This window comes from Hyperolius riggenbachi, chromosome 1 (genome assembly GCF_040937935.1).
Source record: "Hyperolius riggenbachi isolate aHypRig1 chromosome 1, aHypRig1.pri, whole genome shotgun sequence".
NCBI lineage: Eukaryota > Metazoa > Chordata > Amphibia > Anura > Hyperoliidae > Hyperolius > Hyperolius riggenbachi.
This window is the reverse complement of record NC_090646.1, coordinates 410224928-410248606: the sequence shown is the minus strand read 5'-3', so window position 1 is coordinate 410248606 and position 23679 is coordinate 410224928. Positions and strand designations below refer to the sequence as shown.

The 23679-nt window shown below is 44.7% G+C and overlaps 1 protein-coding gene across 5 annotated transcripts in view; it reads left to right on the top strand.

Moving 5' to 3' along the window:
• SMARCA2 (SWI/SNF related, matrix associated, actin dependent regulator of chromatin, subfamily a, member 2) overlaps nucleotides 1-23679 on the top strand; it is a 283693-nt gene that overhangs the window by 170805 nt on the left and 89209 nt on the right. For all 5 annotated transcript variants that reach the window (XM_068235810.1, XM_068235819.1, XM_068235838.1 and 2 more), the window contains exons 25-26: nucleotides 1272-1435; nucleotides 8444-8671. In XM_068235810.1, the coding sequence (XP_068091911.1) occupies nucleotides 1272-1435; nucleotides 8444-8671 (392 nt within the window). The remainder of the gene's footprint in view (nucleotides 1-1271; nucleotides 1436-8443; nucleotides 8672-23679) is intronic.

Below are 23679 nucleotides of genomic sequence, written 5' to 3'. Positions count from 1 at the left end.
AGACACCAGAGAACTTTATTAGGGAGGAAGGTGGGCAGTAGACATTGAGGTTAGCCCGCGATTAGGTCCCAGTGTAAAATTTCGGCCCTTTTTGTATTTGAGTATGACACCCCTGCTCTAGCCCCATCCACACAGATCGCTCCCACGCCGCCATCCTCCATCTTCTCTGTCTGCTGTACCGGGTCCCTTAATTTTGGACAGTCTGCGCAAGCGCAACACGCTCTCTCCAGCGGAGAATACCACCAGAGAGAGCGCACTGCGCTTGTGCAGACTGGCTTTGACTACTGGCTGAAGTTATGGAAGTATTGGAGTGACGTGGAGCGCTTAGGCTGTGTATAAGTGTAAGTTAACCCAGAATGTGAGTCCACACAGACCTAAGCCAAGTACTAATTCACATCCATGCTTTGAGCCAAGTCCTGTATGATCATTTCTGACTATTTACAATGCAGTAGCCTTGCTCGCACAATTCTTTTTCTGCCAAATTAAAAATGTACTGTTGTTAAGAAAACCAAACTGCACAAGGATGAAAATGTGGCTTCTCTTACAGTAGTTGTTCCTTCAGAAATTTTGGTTAATCAAGTGTATATATTGGAACATGTGACCAAGGTTGGACAGATAGTTTCGTCTGCAATACTAGTGTCCTTATGAAAGCTGAGAAACTTGTTTTCACTAGCTGCAGTAGAAATATTAAAATGTTAGACACAGCCTACCGTATTTTTCGCAATAGAAGACTCACTTTTTTCTCCCCCCAAAAATGGGGAGAAAAGTCCCTGCATCTTTCAAAGAAGATATGGACTCCCTGCCTTGTCTCCCTGTGTGGTCCCTCCTTTCCCCCCTGAGTGGGGCAACAGGTGGGGACACGGGGAGCAGGCCTGGACATGGGAACCTAGAGGAGACACACCTGGGACTGAAGGGGACACACAGTGGGAGCAAAGAAGGACACGGGGACAGAAGGGGACACTGGGGGAGAACATCTACAAGATGCTCCCGGAACATGGCCGCACCAGGTTTAGTATATATTTTTTACTTGGTTTTTGCCCTCTAAACCTAGGTGCGTCTTATATTCTGAAATACACAGGTGCGTCTTGTATTCTGAAATATACGGTAGTTTCCTTTATGCATTTTGCAGAATTTGAGTTTCATTGAATAACTTTATTAGAATTTACTAAATCGAGCAGAATTCCTGCTTTTTGGAATTTTGTATTAAGGTAATATTTATAAAGCATATACATTACAGGTTAACTTACTAGGACTTTGTTGTTGTTTGTTAGGGACAACAAAGTCAGAAGACCGAGCTGCGTTGCTGAAGAAGTTTAACGAGGAAGGTTCTCAATACTTCATTTTCTTGCTAAGTACAAGGGCTGGAGGACTGGGACTGAACCTTCAAGCTGCTGATACAGTTGTCATATTTGACAGTGACTGGAATCCTCATCAGGTTTGGAAGTTTTATATATTGCTGGACATTTTATTGCATGCTTTTGCCTCTTCTTTCTGACTTTCTCACCTGCACTCCAGTTTAATCTCTCTTATAGTGCCCATACATGATTCAATAAAAATGTTCGATTTTCCCATTTACTCGATCTAAATGATCGAATCGAATAAAAGTTGAAAATATTGATTTATTTATTTATTTTTGATCAAGAAATTCGAACGATTATCTCGTGGTTTTTTTTTTTTAGAAAAATCTGATCGGACATACTGGAAAAATCTTTATGTTCGATCTAACGGAATAATCGAACTAAATTATCTAATCGGAAAAAAATGAAAAATTGTACCATGTATAGCCACCTTTAGCGTAATAAAAACTACTATGTCTGTCTTTGAAACATAGCCCATAGATCTGTTTAGGGCTCTTTCACACCAGAGCCCTTTTCCTGCGTTTTAACGCAAAGTCCAAACTTTGCATTAACCAAGGTAAAATGAAAGTCCATAGACTTTCTTTTTACCTTTCACACCCGACGCTGCGTTTCGGTGCGTTGCGGTTCAACGCACCTGAGAGTGTTGAACCGCCGGGAGGCGGCGTCTTCTTGTTGGGTTCAATTAATAGCTACCGCCGCTGATTGCGTCGCACCACAGCATCCCGCGCTACGCCGCAGGCCATTCACGAACGGCTCCTGCACGCATTGTCTAATGTGAAAGAGCCCTAAAGGACACCTGAAGTGAGATATAGAAGCTGCCATATTTATTTACTTTTAAACAGTACCAGTTACCTTGCATTCCTACTAATTTATTTGGCCGCATTAGTGTCTGAATCACACAGAGGATCAGCAGTACCTCAGGAGATTTACATTGTTTAATCAGGATGTTTATTACCGGTTTTTTGACCTTATAAGATGCACCAAAAAAGGGCCCTTTTATATGCATTTTTGCGTTGTAATCACATAAATGTGCATAAGAAAATGCGTATGCAATTTTTTTGCAATCAATCCAGGGACTTTTTCCGTTTGGTGGTGAAAAAGTGTCTCATAAGAAAAAAAATACTGTATTCACCATTTACACTTAATATATATTACTGTGTGTGTGTGTGCGTGCGTGCGTGCGTGCGTGCGGCGGTGATATATATATATATACACATATATACACATATATATATACACACACACACACACACACACACACACACACACACACACACACACACACATATATATACACACATATACACACATATACACACATATACACACATATATATATATATATATATTATAATATTTGGTGTGTTTGTGAACACTACAGTTACATGACAAGACACATGGCACTGTGGGTGTTTGCTAGTAGGGTTGGTGGGACTTGGGTTAATGGTCAGGACACCTTGGGGGAAGGAGTTTTTGTGCCTGGAGGTCCTACTGACAATGGCCCGGCAGCGTTAACCAGATGGTAGTAGATTAAGGTAGCGATTGCCAGGATAGGAGGGGTCATTAGCAATTCCCTGTATCACATTCTGGAGGAGTAGATAAGTTAGAGGGAAGGGAGAGAGGTTCCTAAGATCTTCTCTGTAGATTTGATGTCCCTTTGTAGCTTAACCTTGTTTCTACCTGAAGGGCTTGCATTCCAAACGATGATAGAGGAACATAAAATCGACTATAGTGGCAGAGTAGAAGCTGGTCAGGAGGGAGTTAGACATTCCATAGTTTTTCAGTTGCCACAGGAAGTACAGCCGTTGTTGGGCCTTTTTCAGTATTTTGATTGCGTTGTCTTCCCACCTAAGGTCCCTGGAGATGGTGGTACCCAGGAGTCGAACGCTTGGAACTCTGGCAACCTCTGAGCCTTCGATGAGAACTGGGGGGAGTTCAGGGGTTTTTTCCTGAAGTCAATGATCAGTTGTACAGTTTTTGATGAATTGAGAACTAGCTTATTGGCCTTGCACCAGCTGCTGATGTTCTGGATCTCCTGTCGGTAGGCTTGTCCTCCACTTTTGTCTATGAGGCCTATGATGGTGGTGTCAATTGCAAAATTGATCGCCTTGACAGAGTTGTTCTTAGAGGTGCAGAAGTTTATGTAAAGGGAGAAGAGGATAGGCGACAGGACGCACCCTTGGAGGGCACCTTTGTGTGTGGTTTGCACTTGGGAGATGACTGTGTCGAGCTTCCCCACTTGGGTTCTTTTTGTAAGTAAGCCCTTCAGCCAAGTGCAGAGGGTGGGATGCACATTGAGTTGGATAAGCTTGTTATGGAGGATGTTGGGGCTGATAGTATTAAAGCCCCAACATCAAGCAAGTAGGAGAATCCCGGCGTAGGTGTTTGGTTTGTCTTGATAGGGCAGGATGTATTCTAGACCAGTGTTCCCCAACCCTGTCTTCAAGGCCCACCAACACTGCATGTTTTGTATAAAGCCACAGAGGTAGTTAATCAGCTATACTGCAACACTAATTACCTCACCTGTGATTGTGTGTGGTTTTCTGCAAAACATGCACTGTTGGTGGGCCTTGAGGACAGGGTTGCGGAACTCTGCTCTAGACGATGTTTATGGTGTCGTCTACCGACCTGTTTGATCTATAGGCAAACTGGTGAGGGTCAGCCAGGTCCTTGGTGATGAGTTTCAGGTGGGACGGGACCAGCTTTACGAAGACCTTCATGACATTTGATGTCAGAGAAATTGGTCTGAAGTCGTTGAGATCTACAGCACCTGGCTTCTTGGGAACCAGGATTATAGTGGACTTTTTCAGGCAGGATTGGGACCTTGCCATCCGTAAGGGATTTTTTTGAACAGGGTGGAGAGAATAGGGGCAAGCTGGACAGCGCAGGTTCTTGGGCAAAGGAAAAAGTTATGGCATCCTCCATATCCCTCTCATTTAAGGTGTCTTTTAAAGGATACTTAAAGAGAACCTGTACTGAGTAAAAATATTTAAAATAAACACCTGAGGTAACTTCAAATGAACATTGCATAGTTACCTCGCCATCAGTTCCTCTCAGAAGCTCACCATTTTTTTCTGACAATTATCCCTTCCAGTTCTGACAATATTTTGTCAGATCTGAAATATATCAGTTGCTGTCAGTAAAATATCAGTTGCTGTCAGTTATAGCTGAGAGGAAAACTGATGTACCAGGTAATGTCCATGTTTCCCTATGGCTCAAGTGGGCAACGTTACAGTTTAACTGTGTGCTGACCAGAAAGCTGTTATGGGTAATGGCCATTTTCAAAATGGAGGACGGAAAATTCCCTTGATCACAGTGAACAAATAGGACGCGGGACAGATGAAAGACACTGAGGAGTAGACTACATGGAAGGTAAGTATGACTTGTGTATGCTTATTTTGGCTTTTAATTTTCAGTTCAGGTTTTCTTTAAGTAAATCTGCTGTCATTTACAGTATTTCAGCTTAGCTGGAGCTTCTTCCAGGCCTTAGAAGCCTTTGTGTCCCTTGCTGCAGCTCCACTCTCAACCAATCTGCTGAGGTCCCCTCTGTAGTAGTGGCTTCTGTTCTAGGTGGCTGAGAGCGGAGCTGTGGCAAGTGACACAGAGGCTTCTAGGGGATGGAGAAATCCCCTGGTAATTAGATCTGCAGTCATTTATTTCAGCTCATGTATCCTTTAAATAAAGGATCAGGAGGGTTAACCAGTAAGTACACTTCTGTTGCGTTTATTTTTTTTTTGTAATTGCTGTAGTTTACGGGAATATGGGTCTAATGGCTACACTGACCTAATCTACTGTAACTGGATATTATACATCACCCTCCTTGGACTTAGTTTTTGTTTCCTCTTCTTGTCACCAGAGGGCTTAGTGAGCATGTGTTACAATCTGTAATGTAGTAAATGGAAAGAAAGTACTCATTCCATGCTTCCAACACCCTCTTGTGGGCAAAGATTGAGACAGAAAAACACACAAGATCCCCATCGTGCAGTAAACAGTGATCCACATTATAGATAACTAGGTGACCTAAGCCAGTTTTAACCACCCTGGCGGTATGGACGAACTGAGCTCATCCAGCAAAAACTTGCTAAAAACGTTAATGACGAGCTGAGCTCGTCCATGCCAACAAGGAGATTTCCGGTTTCTCTGCCCCGCCGGCTGCATTTTTTTCTCATCAGAGGGATTCCCCAGGATGGCTTGATGCCTGTCTGCACCCTGTGGGTAGCGATCTGATCTACCCCAGCGTGCAAAACAAGCATCCAGCCACCCTAGGGAATCCCTCGGCAGCGGATTGGCGGGCAGAGAATGTGTATGCGGGGGTTACCCCTTGTATGCAGCGGCTGTGTGGCAGGGGGATCCCCCTGTCCGGGCGGGGGGATCCGCCTTCTATGGCGGCTGTGCGGGCGGGGTGTTCCCCCTTCTGTGCGGCGTGCGGGTGGCCTATCCCCCTCCCAATCTAGTCACACACCCCTCCTTCTCAGCCCGTTGAGTAAATAGATCTGCTCACCTGAGGGCTCCCTCCAGCGATGCACGCTCTCCTCCATCTCCGAAGTCCCGGTCTCTGAACATTTACATTACGAGGCTTGGTGGCGTCACCGAGTCTCGTAATGTAACTGTACAGAGAACGAGACGTGGTGATGAAAGAGGAGGTGCTGTTGCAGCCGTTGCTGGAGAGAGCCCTCGGGTAAGTAGATCTATTTACTCAACGGGCTGGGGGGGGGGGGGGGGACGACATCTGGCTACCTAAAAATATGGCTAAACACCTGGCTCACTATATATCTAGCTATACATCTTGCTCCCTATACATCTGGCTATACATCTTGCTCCCTATACATCTGGCTATACATCTGGCTAACTATACCTTGCTGCACATCTGGCTAACTATACCTGGCTATACATCTGGGTCTTATACTCACCATTGGCGTGCTTCTCCCTCGGCGATCACATATCCCCCTTCGATCGGGGTTGACACCAAGGTCACACAGCGTCCTCAACATCTCGCAGCAAACACTTTTTTTTCTTTATTGAATTCAATACAATAACCTGCATTGAATTCAATATAAAAAAAAATGGTTGAAAATTATTGGAAATTAATTGAAACACTCCTTGCACGGAAATCCTGGGGATATCCGGGGATATCTTCAAACCACCACTGGTCAGTGCGCATGTGCGCGCACCCGTCCTCCTGACCCAATGGCTGTCCATGCTGCGCACATGCGCATTAGCAATAAACCATGGGCACAGGGACAGGATGATGCAGGGACACCTGCGGTTTTATTATATAGGATAAATCGGTGTGAACACATTTAGTATTGCATGCCACTGCCAACACCAGTCACAAATGTAACCCAAAAATGGAGGGAAGCTGGCTCTCCAAGCAAAGACTCAAAATGATACTAAAACCAGTATTATTCTATATGCGTAAGACACCAAGGTGCAAAATACACACATACTGTAATATAAAAAAGTTACTTAACAACTATAGCTATGTTGGTAACATCCACAATTATGCAATAGTGCAGAAATATTGCAGCATAAAGGTTCCAAACTCTGAAATGATAGTTCTCACCAGGGGACCAATTGCATCCATCTGTAATCCTTCATACAGTATTGTGCAAAAATAAAAATGAAGAAACCGAGAGCCCAATATAGTGTAGTATGTTAAAAACAAGTGAAAAGTTAAATCGTGAGATGTAGATACTCACAAACATGGGTTGCCACTTAAGCAACCACTGTATATGCAGGTGAGAAGATTAGACCTGTCCTCACTCAGGATTAAGATGTTGGTCTCTGTAGATCGGAAAGAAGGGGGTAGGTCACCCCTCCACCAGGGGTGGACACAGTGTCGTAGGCACCAGCAGGATAAAAAGTGATAAAAATTCAAAAAATTGCTGGGAGGCAGTAGTGGACTTACCTCCGCAAAGCAGGCACGAAAGACTGTCTGAATTTATATAAAGACATTTATTTAAAGGTACCCCAAGGATGCAACGCGTTTCGCAGGCACAGCCAGCTTCATCCGTCAATAAAGTGGGGGACAAAGAGGCGCTACACATGTTGTTGGCGAATTTTTGTCCCCCACTTTATTGCTTGATGAATTGGGCTGTGCCTGCGAAACGCGTTGCATCTTTTGAGGTATCTTTAAATAAATGTTTATATAAATTCAGATAGTCTTTCGTGTATGCTTTCCGGAGGTAAGTCCACCACTGCCTCCCAGCGATTTTTTGAATTTTTATCACTTTTTATCCTGCTGGCACCTCTGTTCTCTTACTACGATATTGTGCAAAAATGTCTGTTCTGGTAATGTGACACAACCAACCAGAAATGCTACCTGACATCCTGTCATACACAGCAGTAAATCCAACACACCCACCAATATCACATGACATTAATATATGCTAGGTAAAGCACCATAGAACTTTGACTAGCGCAAATACTGTACATCAGAAGTATAAGCCTGTTACTAGCCTTAGCAACATACAAAACAAAGAAATCTCTGATATGAGAGGTGGTAACTGTTATGATCCATTTGATTTTTTTGTGCTATTCACGAAGACTCCTATAAAAGCAGATTAGCTAGGTCCGTGCAGGAAGATACATAGGATGCCATCAACTGAGATGGTGTGACTGTTCTCTTTATTTTAAGGACACATTGACCAGTAAACGGGGGAAGGTGCCCTGTGAAGGCACAGAGGTTGTGAGGGTTAGTGTGTTTAGACTTCCAAACCAGGGAACCCAAAGACTAGAGTCTCATTAGTGAAATTCAGCCTGTGTTGCTGAAGTGACAAGGCTGCATATAGTATGCAGTCTTGGCACATATTTGATGTCAAATCTTGGTCCTTTCTTTGCCATTCATCTGCTATATACCCTCTGTTCCCTCCAAGTATTCTACTTCTGGTGCACAATCAGGGTAGCTGTCTGGCAGCAGAGCTTTAATGTATTTTCAGTGTTTACTGCATAGTATTTTCTTAAGTTAAATATTTGGTTTTGGATTATCTAATCACTGTAAAGCACAGTTGCGTGGACTAGAATATTTGTGTATTGATGAGATATTGGTGAATTATCATTACATTGAATTTTGCTTATGCACATAGGACTTACAAGCACAAGACAGAGCGCACAGGATTGGACAGCAGAATGAGGTGCGCGTGCTGCGTTTGTGCACTGTAAATAGCGTGGAGGAAAAGATACTTGCAGCCGCCAAGTATAAGCTGAATGTTGATCAAAAGGTTATTCAAGCCGGCATGTTTGATCAGAAATCCTCAAGTCATGAAAGAAGAGCATTTCTACAGGCCATTCTTGAGCATGAGGAGCAGAATGAGGTATGTCACATCCTTACATTTGTATTTTGCCTTCAAGTAATGATGTTACTTGCATGAAACTGATATTTTAAAGCAAAACAACCGTTCAACTAGTCCTATTTCCAGTTGACTTTTTGGATGGCGGCAACACTTTATTCTAATAGTTTTGATTACCTGTGATGTCCTTGCTTGGCGTAGACAGCTTCATACAGACAGACTAAATTGTTGTGTTGTAAAGTGTTATGTTGGTCCCCTTATGAGCTTATTAGATTTAGTGCAACATACAAAGCTAGATCATCACAGGTTGGCTTTAAACAAGGTAAGGTTAGTATCTTATATAGTAGTACTCTGAAGTTGCATTATACCAATGGAACCCACCGCTCCCAATGTCATAGAAATATAATTTCATTGTTTTTGGATACGATTATATTGTCCATTGCAGTGGAATGCAACAGTCCGAGTTTGAGAGGACCCACATGCGCACTTTCTTGGAGCGAGGTTATTGTACTCCTAAAGCCACTTTCATATCCTAGCCAATATCAGTGGATCCTCCACCTTTAGAAGTCACAATTGCCTTGAATGTAAAGTGGCTGTTGAGTTATCACTTCTTTGTAAATGAAGAATGCCATAGGCTGAAATGTAAGCTCTGTTTGCCAGAATGCCTGTAGTGGTACATAGCTATAATGCAAGTCAGCGGGCAGCAAAACCAAAGTAAATGCTGCTGCTGATGAACCGTTACTTTAAAAAAAAATTGACACACTAATAGTAAAAGCAATTGTATTTTATCCTTAAAGGGAACCTGAGATGGGCTATATGCCAGTATTTATACTTATCTGGGTCTTCCTCCAGCCCCATGAGGTCCTTGGGCTCTCTTGGCGTCCTTTCAAGTGGCTCTGTTCAGTAGCAATCCCCTCTGGTATTCTGGCTGGCCACGCTCGTGCACCCACATCACGCTCCCTCAGCCAGGATCGTTCTGCACCTACGCAGTAGTACTGTGAATGCATTTTGCAGGAACTGATCTTTTGCAGGAATGTAATCACAGGAACCATGTAATCACAGCCTTCAGACAGACCTAAAAGCTGGAAATGTTTGTGACAATAATGCCTTTCCAAAACGAAAATGAGTATTTTCTCCTCATGCTAGGCAATACATGTCAAACTCTGGCCCAGGGGGTAAATCTGGCATCTATAGCCATCAAATTTGGCCTGCAAGTGTTTTCCCCACATTGCATTATGTTTGGCCTGCTCTAGACCACCAGGGAAGGGGACAGAGGTTGTCACTAGACACCTGGGAACTGTATAGGAGAGGGAGGTTGTCATTTGACACCTGGGGACTGTATAGGGGACAGAGGTTGTCACTATACACCTGGGAACTGTATAGGAGAGGGAGTTTGTCACTAGACACTTGGGTACTGTATAGGGGAGGGAGGTTGTCACTAGATACCTGGGAACTGTATAGGAGAGGGAGTTTGTCACTAGACACCTGGGAACTGTATAGGAGAGGGAGTTTGTCACTAGACACCTGGGAACTGTATAAGGGAGGGAGGTTGTCACTAGACACCTGGGAACTGTATAGGGGACGGAGGTTGTAACTAGATACCTGGGAACTGTATAGGGGAGGGAGGTTGTCACTAGACACCTGGGAACTGTATAGGGGAGGGAGGTTGTCAATAGATACCTGGGAACTGTATAGTAGATGGAGGTTGGGCCATTAGACTCCTGGGAACTGTATAGGGGACAGAGGTTGTCACTAGTCACCTGGGAACTGTATAGGAGAGGGAGGTTGTCACTAGACATTTAGGTTGGCCCGCGACTTGGTATCCAATGCTCCATTTCGGCTAACTTTGTATTTGAGTTTGACACCATGGTTCTAGGCTTCTCCTAAACAGCACTTTTCAAGCAGACCTTTAAAAACCTGTTCCTTTTTTAAACCTCAATTCAGTCAGGCCTTTGTTTTTTTTTGTTGTTTTTTTTTTTAAATATGCATATTGTATGCAATATATCATGGTTTGCTATGCACACATTTTTCTGCATTGCACATAAACCATTGTTGCATTATTTATTTTAATTACATGGCTTTGCTGGGTTTGCAAAACTGACTTTGTGTGATGTCCTATGTTAAGTTAGATTTAATAGCAGTCTGTGAACTTTCCAAACTCTTCCCCATCCCATCATCACCCACATGAAGAAGTCCGGTAGGAGCTGGGAGAGAAGATTAGCTAGTCTTTCACTGTGGCCAACACTGCATCTAAAGCTTTATAGTCTCTTAAATTCCTGTCTAGTTTCTCCCTATTTTGTGTGCAAAAAATATTTACTCCTTTCACAACTTTCCCAGTGTAAAAGAGCAGTGATTGCTGGCAATTTCGGCAAAACGCTCAAGCGCTAGCGCTTTTTAGATCACTAGTGCAATAATACCCTATGGGCCCGTTCTCACTTGGGCGATTTGCGTTAATTGCCAGCGATTAATGCCAAACGCAAATGTGTAGCCTGCACCATTTTCAGGCAATTTCCTGGCGATGCGTTTCAGTGCTATAGAAACGCTAAACGCGATCGCTAAAAAAAATCGCCAAGTGTGAATGGTTATTTTTTCACATTCAATGCAAAAAATTACCTGAGCAAAACGCTAGCAAAAGCGCTAATGTTTTGCGATTAGCAAGTGTGAATGGGCCCTTTGGCTGGATCCACACTATAAGCGCTTTTGTGAGTGCTTTTTACCATTCACTTTCATTAAAATCATGGTAAAAATCACATAAAATACACAAAATACATGGAATAAAGATTTTATGTGATTTTTACCGTAATTTTATGCATTAAAATGCAAATTGCATTCATAGTCTGATACCTGCTAATCTCATACACACCTTGTTTAAGGGACATTCATCTGCAGATCAGATCCACCAGGATGGATCTTCAGATCTGCAGATGATTGTCTGATATAGGTTACGTAGAGAAAGAGCAAGAGCGCTGGCACTGCAGTGTTAATGATCCTTGTGGAGGGGGGGGAGAGGGGGTGGTAGGGAATCTAGGGATGCAGGTTTCCGGTAGTCCAGCAACAGTATGAGCGTGCTCAGGCCATAAGGTAATCTATGTGTAACGGAAAGAGAGAAGTGCCGGCACTGCTTCAGTTGCTTTATTCAATACAAAAGTGATCACAAATTGCTGCGTCAATTGCATACATCAATAACGTGGGACACATACAGGAGGTTGCTGCAAATGGGTACGGTGGGTGCAGGGGCTGAGGAGCCCCTGCACCCACAGCACCCATTTGCAGCAACCTCCGGTATGTGTCTCACATTTTACTGATGTATGCAATTGACGCAGCAATTTGTGATCACTTTTGTATTGAGTAAAGCAACTGAAGTAGTCCCGGCACTTCTCTCTTTCCGTTACACATAGATGATTGTCTGATCTGCAGATGAATGTCAATTAAACAAGGTGTGTATGAGATCTGTAGATATCGAAGACTATGAATGCATTTTGCAGGAACTGATCTTTTGCAGGAACTGATCTTTTGCAGGTGTACAGCATCTTTGTGGCTGGACAGTGTAATGGTTAAGGGCTCTGCCTCTGACACAGGAGACCTGGGTTCAAATCTCTGCTCTGCCTGTTCAGTAAGCCAGCACCTATTCAGTAAGGAGTTTCTTGGGCAAGTCTCCTTAACACTGCTACTGCCTACTGAGTGCGCTCTAGTGGCTGCCTCGCAAGCACTTTGAGTCAGACAGGAGAAAGGCGCTATACAAATACTGCAATCTTTGTGTGCAGCATCTTGCAAAGATTTTTATCTGATGGGGGGGGGTTCAGCTCAATAGAATAGACTGTGTAGAGCCGCCTTTCTCAACCTTTTTACCCTGGAGGAACCCTGCAAATATCTTTTGGATTTCAAGCAGGGCTGTGGAGTCAGTACAAAAATCTTCAGACTCCGACTCCTCAGTTTATGAAACCACAACTCCGACTCCGGGTACCCAAAATTGCTCCGACTCCTCGACTCTGACTCCTTAGTCTAATACTTAAAGGGGAACTGAAGTAAGAGGTATACGGAGGCTGTCATATTTATTTCCTTTTAATCAATATCAGTTGCCTGGCAGCCCTGCTGGTCTATTTCTCTGCAGTAGTATCTGAATAACACCAGAAACAAGCATGCAGCTAGTCTTGTCAGATCTGACTTTAAAGTCTGAAACACCTGATCTGCTGCATGCTTGTTCAGGGTCTATGGCTAATAGTATTAGAGGCAGAGGATCAGCAGGGCTGCCAGGCAACTGGTATTGCTTAAAGGGAACCAGAGCTGAAAAAATAAAGATTTTATACATACCTGGGGCTTCCATACGCGCTGATCGATCCCACGCCGCCATCCTCCTCTGCCCGCAGCTACGAATACCGGCACCGCGCTGTTCCGTCAGTCGGAGCCAGTCTAAGCGTAGCAGAGGTGCGCTCTTTGCGTATCTCTGCAGCAGTGTATGCAGAGGTACGTAGAGGGCACACTTCTCCTGCGTAGCTGGCTCTGATGACGTCAGCGACGAGAGCCTGTTCTCGTAGTTGCGGGCAGCAGTGGACGGCGGCATGTGATCGATCAGCGCGTATGGGGCTGGAGGAAGCCCCAGGTATGTATAACTTCTTTTTCATTTTCTCAGCTAGGGTACATCTCTGGTACCCTTTAAAGAGAACCCGAGGTGGGGATCTTAGAATGAAATCTATACACAGAGGCTGGGTCTGGCTATAGTGCCCAGCCTCTGTTGCTATTTGAATCCCCCCTAAGTCCCCCCTGCGCTCCGCTCTCCCCCATAAATTACAGCCGCACTGTCGATACGCAGCGTGTCGCAACGGGCTGTGTTTACCTCCATAGTGTCAATCACGCCGCTTCCCCGCCCCGTCCCTTCCCTCCCCGCTGATTGGAGGGAAGGGACGCGGGCGGGGACAGCACGGCTGTGATTTATGGGCTAGAGCGGAGTGCAGGGGGGACTTAGGGGGGATTCAAATAGCAACAGAGGCTGGGCACTATAGCCAGACCCAGCCTCTGTGTATAGATTTCATTCTAAGATCCCCACCTTGGGTTCTCTTTAAAAGGAAATAAACGTGGCAGCCTCCATATACCTGTCTCTTCAGTTCCCCTTTAAAGGGAACCAGAGACGTTGGGGGGAAGCTTTTATACATACCTGGGGCTTCCTCCAGCCCCATACGCACGGATCGCTCCCACGCCGCCATCCTCTGCTGCCTGGATCCACCGGTACCGGGTCCCGTCATTGCCGCGAGTCGGCCGGCAGACGCGGCCAATTGTCCGCATCACACGGGGCTCCCTCCATATACGTACGCATGAGGCTGCCTATTGCGCAGCCTCATGCGTACGGGTATGGGGGGAGCCCCTGTGATGCGGACAATTGGTCGCGTCTGCCCGGAAGTGACGGGACCCGGTACCGCCGATACAGGAAGCGGAGGATGGCAGCGTGGGACCGATCCAGGCTTATGGGGCTGGAAGAATAAGTATATATAAAAGCTTGTTCTATATTTCATAACTGTTCCTCTCTGGTTCCCTTTAACCACTTGAGGACTTAGGGCTTTACCCCCCTTAAGAACCTACCACCCAAATGAATGCTCCTTTTCTTGTCACTAATAAAGCTTTCTTTTGGTGCTATTTGATGGCTCCTGCGATTTTTACTTTTTATTATATTCATCAAAAAAGACATGAATTTTGGCAAAAAAATGATTTTTTTTTACTTTCTGTGCTGACATTTTCAAATAAAGTAAAATTTCTGTATACATGCAGCGCGAAAAATGTGGACAAACATGTTTTTGATTAAAAAAAAACCCCATTCAGTGTATATTTATTGGTTTGGGTAAAAGTTATAGCGTTTACAAACTATGGTGCAAAAAGTGAATTTTCCCATTTTCAAGCATCTATGACTTTTCTGACCACCTGACATGTTTCATGAGGGGCTAGAATTCCAGGATAGTATAAATACCCCCCAAATGACCCCATTTTGGAAAGAAGACATCCCAAAGTATTCACTGAGAGGCATAGTGAGTTCATAGACGATATTAATTTTTGTCACAAGTAAGCGGAAAATGACACTTTGTGACAAAAAAAAAAAAGTTTCCATTTCTTCTAACTTGCGACAAAAAGAAATGAAATCTGCCACTGACTCACCATGCCCCTCTCTGAATACCTTGAAGTGTCTATTTTCCAAAATGGGGTCATTTGTGGGGTGTGTTTACTGTCCTGACATTTTGGGGGGTGCTAAATTGTAAGCACCCCTGTAAAGCCTAAAGGTGCTCATTGAACTTTGGACCCCTTAGCGCAGTTAGGCTGCAAAAAAGTGCCACACATGTGGTATTGCCGTACTCAGGAGAAGTAGTATAATGTGTTTTGGGGTATATTTTTACACATACCGATGCTGGGTGGGAGAAATATCTCTGTAAATGACAATTTTTTAATTTTTTTTACACACAATTGTCCATTTACAGAGATCTTTCTCCCACTCAGCATGGGTATGTGTAAAAATACACCCCAAAACACATTATACTACTTCTCCCGAGTACGGCGATACCACATGATTGGCACTTTTTTGCAGCCTAACTGCGCTAAGGGGCCCAAAGTCCAATGAGTACCTTTAGGATTTCACAGGTCATTTTGAGAAATTTTGTTTCAAGACTACTCCTCACGGTTTAGGGCCCCTAAAATGCCAGGACAGTATAGGAACCCCACAAATTACTCCATTTTAGAAAGAAGACACCCCAAGGTATTCTGTTAGTAGTACGGTGAGTTCATAGAAGATTTTATTTTTTTGTCACAAGTTAGCGGAAATTGATTTTAATTGTTTTTTTTCACAAAGTGTCATTTTCCGCTAACTTGTGACAGGAGTATGGCGAGTTCATAGAAGATTTTATTTTTTGTCACAAGTTAGCGGAAAATGACACTTTGTGAAAAAAAACAATTAAAATCAATTTCCGCTAACTTGTGACAAAAAAATAAAATCTTCTATGAACTCACCGTACTACTAACAGAATACCTTGGGGTGTCTTCTTTCTAAAATGGAGTCATTTGTGGGGTTCCTATACTGCCCTGGCATTTTAGGGGCCATAAACCGTGAGGAGTAGTCTTGAAACCAACAATGTCGCAAAATGACCTGTGAAATCCTAAAGGTACTCATTGGACTTTGGGCTCCTTAGCGTACTTGGGGTGTAAAAAAGTGCCACATATGTGGTACCGCCGTACTCAGGAGTAGTAGTAGTATAATGTGTTTTGGGGTGTATTTTTACACATACCCATGCTGGGTGGGAGAAATATCTCTGTAAATGACAATTGTTTGATTTTTTTTTACACACAATTGTCCATTTACAGAGAGATTTCTCCCACCGAGCATGGGTATGTGTAAAAATACACCCCAAAACACATTATACTACTTCTCCTGAGTACGGCGATACCACATGTGTGACGCTTTTTTGCAGCCTAGGTGCGCTAAGGGGCCCAACGTCCTAATCACAGGTCATTTTGAGGCATTTGTATTCTAGACTACTCCTCACGGTTTAGGGCCCCTAAAATGCCAGGGCAGTATAGGAACCCCACAAGTGACCCCATTTTAGAAAGAAGACACCCCAAGGTATTCCGTTAGGTGTATGACGAGTTCATAGAAGATTTTATTTTTTGTCAACAGTTAGCGGAAATTGATTTTTTTTTTTTTTTCACAAACTGTTGACAAAAAATAAAATCTTCTATGAACTCGTCATACACCTAACAGAATACATTGGGGTGTCTTTTTTCTAAAATGGGGTCAGTTTGTGGGGTTCCTATACCGCCCTGGCATTTTACAGGCCCAAAACCGTGAGTAGTCTGGAAACCAAATGTCTCAAAATGACTGTTCAGGGGTATAAGCATCTGAAAATTTTGATGACAGGTGGTCTATGAGGGGGCGAATTTTGTGAAACCGGTCATAAGCAGGGTGGCCTTTTAGATGACAGGTTGTATTGGGCCTGATCTGATGGATAGTAGTGCTAGGGGGTGACAGGAGGTGATTGATGGGTGTCTCAGGGGGTGGTTAGAGGGGAAAATAGATGCAATCAATGCACTGGGGAGGGGATCGGAAGGGGGTCTGAGGGGGATCTGAGGGTTTGGCCGAGTGATCAGGAGCCCACAAGGGGCAAATTAGGGCCTGATCTGATGGGTAGGTGTGCTAGGGGGTGACAGGTGATTGATGCGTGTCTCAAGGTGTGATTAGAGGGGGGAATAGATGCAAGCAATGCACTGGCGAGGTGATCAGGGCTGGGGTCTGAGGGCGTTCTGAGGGTATGGGCGGGTGATTGAGTGCCCTAGGGGCAGATAGGGGTCTAATCTGATGGATAGCAGTGACAGGGGGTGATTGATGGGTAATTAGTGGGTGGAGGAGAGAACAGATGTAAACACTGCGCTTGGGAGGTGATCTGATGTCGGATCTGCTGGCGATCTATTGGTGTGGGTGGGTGATCAGATTGCCCGCAAGGGGCAGGTTAGGGGCTGATTGATGGGTGGCAGTGACAGGGGGTGATTGATGGGTGGCAGTGACAGGGGGTGATTGATGGGTGATCAGTGGTTTATTACAGGGAAGGACAGATGTAAATAATGCCCTGGCGAATTGATAAGGGGGGGTCTGAGGGCAATCTGAGTGTGTAGGCGGGTGATTGGGTGCCCGCAAGGGGCAGATTAGGGTCTGATCTGATAGGTAACAGTGACAGGTGGTGATAGGGGGTGATTGATGGGTAATTAGTGGGTGTTTAGAGGAGACAATAGATGTAAATACTGCGCTTGGGTGGTGATCTAATGTCGGATCTGCGGGCGATCTATTGCTGTGGGTGGGTGATCAGATTGCCCGCAAGGGGCAGGTTAGGGGCTGATTGATGGGTGGCAGTGACAGGGGGTGATTGATGGGTGGCAGTGACAGGGGGTGATTGACAGGTGATCAGTGGGTTATTACAGGGAAGGACAGATGTAAATAATGCCCTGGCGAATTGATAAGGGGGGGTCTGAGGGCAATCTGAGTGTGTAGGCGGGTGATTGGGTGCCCGCAAGGGGCAGATTAGGGTCTGATCTGATAGGTAACAGTGACAGGTGGTGATAGGGGGTGATTGATGGGTAATTAGTGGGTGGAGGAGAGAACAGATGTAAACACTGCGCTTGGGAGGTGATCTGATGTCGGATCTGCTGGCGATCTATTGGTGTGGGTGGGTGATCAGATTGCCCGCAAGGGGCAGGTTAGGGGCTGATTGATGGGTGGCAGTGACAGGGGGTGATTGATGGGTGGCAGTGACAGGGGGTGATTAATGGGTGATCAGTGGTTTATTACAGGGAAGGACAGATGTAAATAATGCCCTGGCGAATTGATAAGGGGGGGTCTGAGGGCAATCTGAGTGTGTAGGCGGGTGATTGGGTGCCCGCAAGGGGCAGATTAGGGTCTGATCTGATAGGTAACAGTGACAGGTGGTGATAGGAGGTGATTGATGGGTAATTAGTGGGTGTTTAGAGGAGACAATAGATGTAAATACTGCGCTTGGGTGGTGATCTAATGTCGGATCTGCGGGCGATCTATTGCTGTGGGTGGGTGATCAGATTGCCCGCAAGGGGCAGGTTAGGGGCTGATTGATGGGTGGCAGTGACAGGGGGTGATTGATGGGTGGCAGTGACAGGGGGTGATTGATGGGTGATTGACGGGTTATCAGGGGGGATAGATGCATACAGTACACGGGGGGGGGCCTGGGGAGAATATGAGGGGTGGGGGGGTGATCAGCAGGGGGCAGGGGGGGGGGGGGGGGTAAAAAAAAATAGCGTCGACAGATAGTGACAGGGAGTGATTGATGGGTGATTAGTGGGGTGATTGGGTGTAAACATGGGTCTGGGGGGTGGGCAGGGGGGGTCCTGAGGGGTGCTGTGGGCGATCTGGGGCGAGGGGGGGGGGGAATCAGTGTGCTTGGTGCAGACTAGGGTGGCTGCAGCCTGCCCTGGTGGTCCCTCGGACACTGGGACCACCAGGGCAGGAGGCAGCCTGTATAATACACTTTGTAAACATTACAAAGTGTATTATACACTTTGTATGCGGCGATCGTCTATTTAACATCCCGCCGGCGCTTCCGGATGTTGCGGCGGGTGAGCGGCGACAGGCGGAGGATCGCGTCACGGATGACGCGATCGCTCCGCCCATGCCCCTACAAGGACCGCCGCCATTTGTCTATACGGCAGTCCTTGCGGGGTCCACTTCCCGGCCGCCATTTGTCAATACGGCGGTCGGGAAGTGGTTAACAGGGCTGTGGATTTTGTACAAAAATCATCCGACTCCTCAGTTTATGAAACCACGACTCAGACTCAGGCTGCCCAAAATTGCCCCGACTCCGACTCCACAGCCCTGATTTCAACGAACCCCTGTAAACAATTTTTTTATCTCAAAGAACCCCTGCATTTTTTAACAGGAGGCATGGTCTTTAAAAGTAGGTGTGGCTGTTTATTTCACTGCCCCCTATTACACTGCCCCTCATTATACTGTCTCCTTATTCTTGTGCATTTTATTTATGTGCTCATTATTATTCTGACCTCCAGTTTAAGGCTTCTTTTTACTGTACCCCCTATTATATTGTGCTCTAGTATACTTCACCTGTGATGGGGAAAAATGCCAAGGAACCCCGGCAGAGTGCTCAAGGAGTCATGGGGTTCCAGGGAACCCCAGTTGAGAAAGCCTGGTGTAGAGTATGCTCTCATGCTACATGGAAGGGGCTAAAATTGGTCTGTTATCTTTCATTTTCCAAAGACTTTTATCTGATGTGTGTACCCACCTTTAGAGTGATGTGCAGGTACTCAGCAGGAGAATTAGATGATTCTTCCTCTATAACGCATTCTTCATGCACAATCTGAACCAGGTTTACAGGTGATAGACAACACCTCTGCGATCAGTGGGCACAACAGCTCTGCGGGGAGTGCATATGTACTACCTTGTAACTTAATTTCTAGTCACCAAACCAAATTTTAACATCTCAAATTAACTGATTTGATGAGCAAAGGGAGTGCATACAGTTGCATAAAAAAATTGCATAAAGCTGCATCAACGCAGAATTATTTGCATCTTATTGACCATCACGAATAGTAGCACAACTACACATCAGGCTTTATTCTTACAGGAGAGATGTTATGTATTATATACAGTATAAGGCTTCTTGCACACTGCAAGCGATTCCGATTCAGATTCCGCTTTTTAATCAGTTTTTGATTCAGATTTGCAGTGTGCAGGGAGCAAACTGCAAATCTGAATCGGAAGTAAAAACAGATTAAAAAGCGGAATCTGAATCTGAATTGCTTGCAGTGTGCAAGAGGCCTATAAAAGATTCCTGTGTACACATCAGATTTGTAGATCTGACTTTAAAAATATGGCGACTGCTTTATCGCAGCAGCACAAGTAACTATTTTTTGATTGGTTTATTTAATGTTTGTGGCCTTAGCACTGCTATTACTGTACATATGTTATTGATGACTATCATCTGAGAAATAGAATATTTTATCATATTTTCTCTTTTAATTACAGTTTGAATTATTGGGAGTCTAAGTGCATTTTTTCCTCTTGCTTCGACTCCGGGTACTCAAAAATTGTTCCTCTCACTCACTCTTCATCCTAGTGCCAGTTGCATGTATAATGATGTGACCAGGAAAAGCCGGCACTAGGGGAAGAGCGAGTGAGAGGAGCAGCAGCACCCTCTGGTCAGGTGAGAGATGCACACTGCTGCCGCTTCTAATTACATTACATTACACGGGGAGTGGAGGAGAACACCGAGGACAATACAGGGAGCCCCTGAGATTGCAGCAGTTAGTATCCGTGGGCGATCGTAAGTCGGGTTCATCCTGTATTTGGACTGTAAAACTCGAGGACTTTTTTGTCTTGTAGTCTGAAAAATACAGTAATCGCATCACACGGAGCTGGGTGATATTGTCCTTTGGTTCTTTACTCAGATTGGTTGACACTGTAGTCCTAGTATAGAGCACTCACAATTGTCAGAGGAATAATTACCATCCTGCCCTATTTTAGCCTGAGAAAACTGGCATCAATGTTTGACCTTATTGTAAGCCTGAGAGGGCTTTTACGCCTCCACCCACTAGATCTTTAGTCTCTTTGCTTGCAATTATGCATCCTTGTTCTGGATTATGCAAAATGTATAAAAAGGAGAAATTAAGTGCCCTGAAACCAAGCAGCATCTGACTTGTATCTGGCTGCAGTATTGACTTCCGAGCCAATTCAAAGGTACATGCAGTGCAGTTGCTGCTCCATGGGGCGCTGCTTCCCCATGGAGGCCCAAGGCACGCTCCAAGTAAGGTAGGTCACATGGCAAACTTGTTGCCATAGTTTGGGTAACGCTCGAGAGGCTAGGAGGGGCATGTGGCTCCCTAGCCAACACCTAATTGTATTACTATGTGGAACAGTTTCTCTTTGTAGGGTAGAAGTTGGTGTGGTCGGTGTCAGCTACTGCTATTTCTGGTGTTGCAGATACAATTAAATGGTATGTGACTTGACATCTGCCAGGCTGAGAGGCTTTGCTGTGACCACTACTTTACTCTGATTGTTGTGAATTATTACTCTGATTGTTGTGAATTATGCCTCATTGAGAATCATAACTCACTACAAAGCTAAATAATGGTGGGGGCTGTGGAGGACAACTTCGGCAAGTGTGGTACTCCATAGCAGACAACAACTGGCTGGAACGTGGATCGGTAGCTATATGACCTGACCACAGCTTCACCCCCTTCTCCAACATCCTTTGTATGCAGAGTCTATGGTGACTGCCAAAATTTTATGTGACGTATTTATGCTATACCACTGTTGTAGCTAGGTTGAAGCACTGTCCTTCCTTTATGCCAGTGGTCTTTAAACTAAGACCCGCGGGCTGAATGTGGCCCCCTGAGGCTTTTTTAACGGCCCCACACACACAAAATGTATTACTTATAGATGTGGTCAACTACGTCTGTAAATATTGGTTGGCCGCATATAGAATAGCAGTGCTGGCACCACCCATTTGCTAGTTTCCAATCAAATTCAACATTAGGTGACACTGCTGTCCAATTGGACTGCAGGTTTTTACCTGGGTATGCTTCAATGTCTGGCCCGCCAAGACTTCTACATCATTTTATTTACACTCCGGCCCCCCAGCATTCTGAAGTATGGTGACCCAGGCCCTCGACCAAACACGTTTGGGGCCCCCTGCTTTATGCATATTCCAGTACAGTACACTGTTGGTGTATTATTATACATTGGTTACATGTTTGCTACAGTTACCAACGCCATTTTTAAGGGCTGGTTCAGATGGGCGTTTTTGTGGTATTTCAGGCGCAGCGTTTTTTTGGGATCTACCGCCATCCCATGCAAGTGAATGGGAGCGTTTAGAGCTGGCTTTTGCAGGCTTTCATGAAAGCCTGGCGGTAGATCCCGGCGTTGCGCCAAGTCTCGAAAGCAACATGCCGCTTTCAGAGGCAGTAAACGCAAGGAAACTATAGCAGAGATCAGAACTGCTAGCCTTGAACGCTTCTCAAAAGCCTTCAAAAGCTAGCTCTTAAACGTTTGAATGCAACGCCAAGCAAAAGCTCAGCAGACGCCCGTGTGAACCAGCCCTAAGTTTTACTAGCAAACTAGTACCCATTCAGCGCAACACTGGTAGAGCAGTGGAGGTACGTGTCCCGTAAATATTTGTCGTGAGGGAAATTGGGAGGAGGTATCGCACAGACTATTGTGGCTTGATGTAGAAGTCTATTGTAAAATGAGGATCAGTATTTGCCACTGATGGGAGCAAGTGTAGTATGAAGGAGCACCAAAATAGGTTTCAGGTGGTGTGCCATGGCCACTGTCCGTGTCTCAAGGGGCATACCAGTAATAGACAATGAAGATGGGTCGGCACCACTCAGGTAACGTCCAAAAGCTATTTTATTGCATCAGAATGTCAGCAGCAATGACAGACACTGTTTCGGACTTAATGTCCTTCCTCAAGTTGCAAATGGCTATAACCATACAAATTCAATCGGTGGAATTATAGATGATATCCCCAGTGGTGTATTGACTATGGTTCCATGAGGTATAGTGGCTGCTTTTCCTAGAAACCGTATTAAAATTGTGATGAATTTGTTAGCCATGTCAAGATGTAAAGTTTACTTTAGCTTCACTGTGTGTGAAGAGTTAAAGCTACTGTTTAGGCACCTGTTCCCCTTCTAAAGCCTTGTACACACTCAGGACACTCTAGATATTCCTCACTCAGGATGATCATTTGAGGCAATCAAAGCCAAGCATTTACCATGTGTACAGCTGCCATACAATGTTGTGTAGTGATGAGCAGTGGCAAATTTCTAAGCGACAAGCTGTAAATGAGTGGCATTTGTCTGCTTTTGTTCCCAGCACTGAACATGCTGCCCACTAGTTCATTATTCCTCCTTTCTATAGAATAGCAAACGGTTCTTGTCTATGGCACAGAACAGTATTCATTCTCAAAACTGTTGCCCTGACAATCAATTGACTGTTTTTACGATGACAGAAATTGAGCATGTGTATGAAGTCCTACACCACTGTAACTGGAGCAGCTTATTCTATATAGTACTGTCACTGGTTTTGTTACAAGTCTGGAATTGAGAGAGCTGAACACATTTTATATAGCAAGACAGCTTAATTCATAATCCTTTCCACATTTTCCAAGAGAACATCACTTCCTCCAGATCCACTGTTTTAGACATTGTTTGTTTTCTGTCTCCTTTTTATGTACACAAATCTGTCTCTATAATACTGTTGTAGTAGATTTCATCCACAAAGGCAGAGAATGATCATTTGTGCAAGTTGTGCAGCTTATTCGGTTGCAAACTCTATTGCAAAATGACCCTCATTGCAGGATATTATAGCCAGCCATTAATGCAGACACCCAAACCATAAGGCTGATGTTACTTTTGTCACTGTGAAGAGTAGAATGGGATGATATCATTTGCTCTTCTGATGTTATATAACTGTTGTGGTGTATTGGAAGAATCATCCAATCAGAAGTTAATTCAGAGAGAACTGTATT